Below are 7,500 nucleotides of genomic sequence, written 5' to 3'. Positions count from 1 at the left end.
ATCTCCACCAGCACGCCAAATCTGTGGGCAGGTCCTGTTTACTGTCTGTGGTCACGTCAAACCAAGGCATGGGCAAAAATGCCACACTCAAAAAAAAATCCAAATGAGATTTCTTCCCATTCTGTCCTGTTTAATTCTCCGTACCCAGTATTGCTTAACGAGACAGTGTTAGTCTTTTGCGGAAAGTCGTAGACTAAAGATGTTATTGCTAAAACAGTTGCTCTACTCAGTTGCGAACAAACAGGAACAGACCAAATGATATACTCATTTAGACACAATTAACACACACACACACACACACACACACACACACACACATACGCTCACACACACACACACATACAATTGTACACACACACACACACACACACACACACACATACATACATAGAGATGCAGACAAATGCAAACACACAGATCCTCCCAAATGCAAACACAAAGAAATGGCCACACTCGGTCCTCCAGTGTACACCAATCATACAGTACACATCGTCTCTGACCTCTGAGGTTCCGGCTATCCCAGATAGACACACCTTCTAGATCTCTAGAGTATACACAACCCTGCTCATGACACACAGGAACACAAGATATGCACAGTTAGCAGCTGCCTACTTTCCCAGTCAAACCCTGATAGGCCCATTTTAGACACACAATAGAAAATTCCACTTGACTAATAAATGACACTCAACCAACAACCAGGAAAAAAAAGTAAACAAAAAGAAAAAAAACAATCTGTCCACTACTACGGCAGATATGTACATAATGCCTTTTGTGCTTTAAAAGGGAAACGGGCTCGTTGTTTTGGGTTTATCGTCATGGAAGAGTCACTGATATGTTTTTTTTTTTCTACGTATCTTTGGCCTACACCGCACACAGCATACTGTATGTCAAAAATCCATTTCACATTTTCCAACATCGTTCCAGTGAGGGTCCAAATGTCCCAGCATCCCAGGGATCCACCGGAGGCCTGCACTGTATGTATTAAAGGGGCAAAGACGAGGAGCAAAGGGCCAAGTGTGTGTGTGCAAGGTGTGTTTAGTTGCCAGACTGCTCAGCACCAAGTCCAGTCCTATCTGCAGTCTAAAAAAATGCAGGCATGGGTGAGTGCCTTGATACTGTGTATGTGTGTGTGTGTGTGTGTGTGTGTGTGTGTGTGTGTGTGTGTGTGTGTGTTTGTGTGTGTGTTTGTGCTGTACTTGTGTCTGGAGTTTTCAGAGTTCTTATATTATGTATAATCAGGAATTGTGTGTGTGTGTGCTTTTGTTGCCATATCCAATGGAAAAGGTAGAAGTTCAGAATGTACATGTGTGTTTCTCTGTGTGTGTGTAGGTTGTTTTTGGTCATGTTTTGCCTGTGTATGTGTGTGTGTGTGCCAAGTAGCCAAGTAGCCATATTTGGAGAAGAAGGTGTTGTGTGCACCCATAACATCTGATGTGCTCTTGTTTTATTATTGTCAACAAAGTCATATGATTAAATCACGTCAGGTTTGCACCTTTCAAATGTGTGTCCTGTATGTGTATTAGTCCTGAATTGTGGACACAAACAAAGAAGTAAATTTGTGGATGTATGAGTTTGTGTATGAATATTGCGTGTGTGTGTGTGTGTGTGTGTGTGTGTGTGTGTGTGTGAGTATGAATATTGTGTGTGTGTGTGTGTGTTTGTGTGTGTGTATCTGTGTGTCTGTGTGTGTGTGTGCCTGATGGCAACAGGTCTTACATGGTGTCAGCGTCTTTGCATCGTCTGCTCACAGGACTCCAGTCACATCCCATCCCTTACGGCGTCACGTGCGTGCCCTCCCGTGTGCGCACACACACACACACACACACACACACTCGTGCCCTCTCAGCTCAGGCGATGGTGTTCTCCAGCGGCTCCTTCTCGTCCGCCTTGCCCCCCGGCGTCTTCTCCTTCTCGTCCTTGTCGGGCAGGGACACGGCGGCGGCGGTCGCCCGCTCCTCGGCCTTCCTGAGGTCGCGCTGGTAGCGCGCCATGATGGCGGCGTAGGCGCAGCCGTAGACGGCCGCCGCCAGCATCATCAGCAGCACGATGCCGCACACCACGCCCGTGATCACCACCGTGGCGATGGCGTGCCGCAGGTTGACGGGCCGCGGCCGCTGCTTGGGCTCGCACTCGGGCAGCGAGCTGCCCCCGCCCCCCTCTCCTCCTCCTCCTCCTCCTCCTCCGCCGCCGCCGCCGATGCCCCCGAGGTCCGGCAGGTGCAGGTGGTCGTCGCGGTGCCGGTGCTCGGACTCCAGGTGGCGCAGGTTGGCGAACAGGTAGTGGTAGCTGGTGGCCATGCAGGAGTGGAAGAGCTCGTACGGCACCTGCTGGAGGTCCTTGTCTTTCATGGCGTCGGGCTGGGCGCAGGTGACCTCGTCCACCACACCACCTATAGGAGCGAGAAATATATCAAGCATGAATTGCTATTGGCACATTATGAAGGTAATGCAGCGTTAAGAGAAACACTTTAAATGTAGGAAAATATAAATAAATGTCAGGTAAATGTCAATTAAATTGAATTGACACCGTTTTGTATTGTTTTAAAGCGTATTCAACAGGAATGTGTTCCCAATGTGCACAGTCAGACTCCATGTGGTTTTGCGGTCTATCTCAGCTGCGTTGTTTGGAGGGTGTTTGCGCTCCACTACAGCCCGAGCCATCGCCATCACCGTAAACACAGCGGTGCCCTGACACCTGAGTACCGTGAGCGGGGAATAGCACTCACTCGAGGCCACACGCTGTGTTGTTTGTGTTCTATTGTATTGTAGTGGCTGTCAATGCATGCCCAGTCAAACGCAGGCACCTGACAGGTAGCCTCCGTCTCCCCCCGCAGACCACACGCAGACCACACCAGCTGCTCCCGCACCAGGAGGTTCCAGCCAGCCGTGTGTGTGTGTGTGTGTGTGTGTGTGTGTGTGTGATCTCCTCCTCTTCTGTAATGAGGCCTGAGTGGAGCGGATACGCACACAGCTGTTAAGCAGCTCGCTGATCTCGTTCCGATGCTAATAAATGTCAATTACCTGAGGAGAGCTAACGAGACGTTAACATCTACAGGTCACGTCAGGCACCCCGCCGAGCGCGTGCTCATCAAGGCACCATTTTATTGTGAGGAGACCGGAAGAGCAGTCACAACACATCTTTATTTCATCTTCACTCTTTTCTTTTCTTTTCTTTTTTGTCTGTCTGTCTTTGTCTTTTTGTCCTCCTTTCTTTCTTTTTGCTTTTCATTCTCTCTCTCTTTCTCTCTTTCTCTCCCGGAGAACATTTTCCTCCCTACTTTCTCTGTCATTCAGTCGTTCTCTCCTTTCACCTCCTCCTTTTTTTGTCTCTTTTATCAGTCTGCTTCTGTGCGTGTGTGTGTGTGTGTGTTCTTTTTGTGCGCTGGCTGGCCTGAATGGTTTTGGAATGCGTGCCGTTTGAGTTGCGAGCGGCGAGGAGCGGCGCTGTGAATTGAGGTCAGTGGCAGGCGAGGCAGGAGCAGCGGTGTTCCTCGCTCGGAGCGGGACGCTGCTGGGAAAAGTCCGTCAAGTGAGGAGAACATCCCCAATGTCGCAGGGGAGATTTTAGTGTTTTTCTCCGATGTGTGTGTACACACATACACACACGCTCTCTCTCTCACACACACATACACACACACACACACATGCACACACTCACAACAACCTACACAGCTAATTTGTTGAATTCATGAATTTCATTTTGTTGCATTTCTTAGCCCCGAATGCTTCACGGTCTGTTTGCTGGTAATGATTTAATGTAGCCATGGGACGCTTGCTCTGGTGCCTGTCTAACGGCTCTATTTATACGTTGGTGAAGACAAATGAAGATGGCTCGTTGGGAGATTAGGCTGCTGAGCACATGCAGTTGGCTGACTTTGGTCTGTCTCTCTCGGTCCATCTATTGTGTTGTGGGAGGCCTTTACCCTTCAGATCTGCTTAAGGCAAACGGCTGATCTAAGATTCCTGTTGTGGATTTCAATTAATCTGCATATGATGATGGGGTTAGAGTGTGCTGTTGAATTTGACTGTAGGGCTTGTGCAGTGTGTGTGTGTGTGTGTGTGTGTGTGTGTGTGTGTGTGTGTGTGTGTCTCTAGAAGGAACAGCTGTGACATAGCGTTCACATTACTCATCTGATAAAAATAATATTAATAATGCTACAGCCCCTCTACCCCCTTTCTTTCTTTCAACCACTCATCTCTCTCTCCTCTCTCTCTCTCTTTCTCTCTCTCCTTCTCTCTCTCTCTCTCTCTCCCTCCGTCAGCTAATTGGACAGCATTTTTAGCTGCTTTAATCTCGATCGCCTCTCTTGCTGTGGGGGCTGGGACCAAAGCCACTGCATTTTCAAATTGCATTACACTGCATGACAGGATGTTCTTTCTCTTGCTCTTTCGCTCTCCCGTCTCTCTCCCTCTCTCTCTCTCTCTCTCTCTCTCTCTCTCTCTCTCTCTCTCTCTCTCTCTCTCTCTCTCTCTCTCTCTCTCGCTCTCTCTCTCTCTCTCTCTCTCTCCCTCTCTCTCTCTTTCCCTTGCATATCCCCTCTCCCTGCCCTCCACCCTCTTTTCTATGTTTATCTGTGCATTTCTTTTAATGAGCAGTTGCTTTGGACTTTTTCCACTTTGAGCCGCGATGGCTTCGTCCTCCTTCAGAGTGGCCGTGTGACTGATGACATTCACACCTCAGTGCCCACCACATCCAGCCAATCACGCCGCGCTCCTCTCGCGCTCACCCACCCGCCATCTTGGCTCTCATTTCCCTCAGAGGTGAGCTGTAGCAGTGCCAGCAAAAACCAGGTCAACGTCTCAGTGCTACCAAGCAATGCGAAGGCTAGCTAGCGCTGATGCTAAGGAAACGCAACACAGACCAGGATGCCTGAAGAAGAGTAGCATGGAGACATGAAGCTGATTAAGAACGCGATTAGACACGAGGCAGCTTGCCACTCCTAAAGCGCAAAGAGCAGTATGATTTCTTATAAAAACACAGATGACGTTGGCCGCGTCTCTGCTTGGAGTTGAACTTCTCTTTCTTTTCAATCCAAGGTGCTTGGGGCGCCTCTGCAAAAACGTGAGGAGTAGCAGGTGCACAAAACGTGAAGTGCCCACAGTGCACTTAAACCAGTTAAACGCTTACTGCCCGTACAGAAGACCAAAACAGACACCTCCTGCAACAACAGTGTCCTGTCTGATGGAGTCCTGTGAGAGATGGAGGGCAGTGCTCTCACCTGAGGGCTACAGAGACTTTTAACAGCAACTTCTAGTCCAGTGTGTTGGGGCTTAGAGCCAGCATTCATTCTTGATGGCCGATCACAGTGATCATAATAAAGTACACTGTAATTTATGGATATTCTGCCCTCACTCTGAAGTCCGACCTCATTAGCGAGAAGGGATTGGATGAATGGCTCTCCCTCATCATCAAAAAGGCTAGCTGCCTTTGGTGTTTGTGTATGTATGAGTTATGTGCCCGTGGCCCGTGTCCCTGTTGCTCCTCAGTGGTTTATACCTGTGTCATTTCTACCACATGTTGTGGGCTTTAGCCTGCTGCGATGACAAATTGTTGTTGACATCCGCAGTGATATCCATCAGGTGATGGCAACCTGCTTGTGTCCTGATAAAGCGCTGAACCCCCCCCCACCCCCCACCCCCACCCCCCAATGGTGCATGCCCAAGAGGAAATCTCAGCAAGCAAAGGATGACAGAAAAGCGCTGCTAGCCATAACTGACGTATCGGTGTTAGCGTGCTTTGAGTATCAGTTCTGGCTGGTGCATAGCTTTCAACGCCGTCAGGTCCTGTGCCTTTGAAGTGGGTCTATTTTAAAAAGGCGGGCGCGGGCGCGGCAGCGCCAGCCCTGACCCCTGTGTAATCCAAGCCCACTCGGCGTGGTCACGTCACGCATGTCTCTGCCACCCCGCCGCGGCTCCGTGCGCCGAAGCCATGAAGAGGAGGAGGAGGCTCTCAGAACCTCTCCAGGGAGCTGATCAGCCCCCGATGGTGTCAGTAACAAACCCCATAGTCTGACTCAGATTCTCTCCAGCATCAAGTTCTGTATCTCCCTCTCTCTATCTATCTCTCTCTCTCTTTCTCTCTTTCTCTCTTTCACTCTCACCCTCTCTCTCAGGGATTGGCAGAATGCTATCTCTCAGCGCTTCCGTCTTTCCAAGTGGCGTCACTAATCTTTAAATAGAATGAGAAGTTCTGCGATCTCAGATATTATATTCATATTGCCCTTTTGTGCCTCTTAACATGTTGTTTCGGTCTGGAGGCCGCCGGTCGAAGCTGCGCCTACCAGCCCACTCATGACAAAAACGATCGATCGATACCACCTACGGCCGAAGCCTGCACACATCCAGACAGATTCGGCAGAGACAAAGCGCATGCTCACGCCTTACAGTGCAGCTCAACTCCGAGATGGACTCTTTTCCCTCTCCGCTTCTCCCAGGGAGACAGCCAGCCACTGAAAGAGGCTAATTGGAGCAAATTTTGACCTTGCACAAAAAAGCACTCCCCTAAACTTCCCGACTAATCGGAACGAAATCTTTGAGCTCGTACAAAGCGGTGCCAAACTTTGAATCAGTGCCACACACTTTACAGATCCTGTACCCTCTCCTATGAGTATTGCTTCACTCAGTATACTATTTTTGCTCAGTGAGCTTACACAGCTTAGTGTACTTGCAAGTTAGCTCAGTGCACTGTAAATACACTGAACTTTAGCTTTCAATGAGTTAGCTCAGTATACCTCTTAACGTCCATTTCAAGATGATCTGAATTCACGTTAGTAGCCAAATAGTGCCCCCTTTCCCACAATCTCCCCACTGAACTTTAGCTTTCAATGAGTTAGCTCAGTATACCTCTTAACATCCATTTTCAATAATATCTGAATTCTCCACGTTAGTAGCCAAATAGTGCCCCCTTTCCCACACTCTCCCCAGTGACCCCCCCCTCCCCTCTCTCTCTGAGCCACCTACCCTTGAAGAGGAAGGTCTCCAGCCAGAGCTTGAGGGCGATCATGTGGCAGTCGCAGCGCCAGGGGTTCCCCCGCAGCTGCAGCCCCTCCAAGCTCTCTAGCGCCTCCAGGTGGCTGCGGTCCAGCTTCTGCAGCTTGTTGTTCTGCAGCGAGAGCTGCCGCAGCTGCCGCATGCTGTCGGCCAGCGCGCCGGGCAAGCCGGCGATGGCGTTGTGCGACAGGTCCAGCGCCGTGAGGTTGCGCACCGAGCCCAGCAGCCGGCGGTCCAGCTCGCGCACGCCGTTGTGCGCCAGGCTGAGCCGCCGCAGCGCCCGCAGGCCCAGGAGCGCGCTGGGCGACACCGACGTGATGGAGTTGTTGGCGAGGTCCAGCACGCGCAGCGCCGGCGTCTCGCGGAACGCCATGGAGCCCAGGCCGCGGATGCGGTTGTCCTGCAGGTGCAGCTCCAGCGTGTCGGCCTGCAGGTGGCGCGGGATGTCGTAGAGGCCGCGGCCGCGGCAGTCCACCGTCTTGGCGTCGGGGTCGCACGCGCACTCCTTGGG

The 7,500-nt window shown here is 50.7% G+C and overlaps 2 protein-coding genes across 2 annotated transcripts in view; one reads left to right on the top strand and one right to left on the bottom strand.

Annotated features, from left to right (window-relative positions):
* cacna2d3a (calcium channel, voltage-dependent, alpha 2/delta subunit 3a) overlaps positions 1 to 7,500 on the top strand; it is a 161,179-nt gene that overhangs the window by 112,390 nt on the left and 41,289 nt on the right. The window lies entirely within an intron of this gene.
* Positions 1,728 to 7,500, bottom strand: part of LOC134086922 (leucine-rich repeat and transmembrane domain-containing protein 1) — a 7,915-nt gene continuing 2,142 nt past the window's right edge. Inside the window, exons 2-3 of the mRNA XM_062540114.1 lie at positions 6,960 to 7,500; positions 1,728 to 2,389 (exon numbers count right to left, since the gene is read on the bottom strand). The exon at positions 6,960 to 7,500 is cut by the window's right edge and continues 62 nt beyond it. Of these exons, the coding sequence (XP_062396098.1) occupies positions 1,848 to 2,389; positions 6,960 to 7,500 (1,083 nt within the window). The 3' untranslated portion in view covers positions 1,728 to 1,847. The remainder of the gene's footprint in view (positions 2,390 to 6,959) is intronic.

The sequence above is a fragment of the Sardina pilchardus genome, chromosome 7, assembly GCF_963854185.1.
Source record: "Sardina pilchardus chromosome 7, fSarPil1.1, whole genome shotgun sequence".
Lineage (NCBI taxonomy): Eukaryota > Metazoa > Chordata > Actinopteri > Clupeiformes > Clupeidae > Sardina > Sardina pilchardus.
The sequence above is the reverse complement of the archived record's forward strand: the minus strand, read 5'-3'. Positions and strand labels throughout refer to the sequence as shown.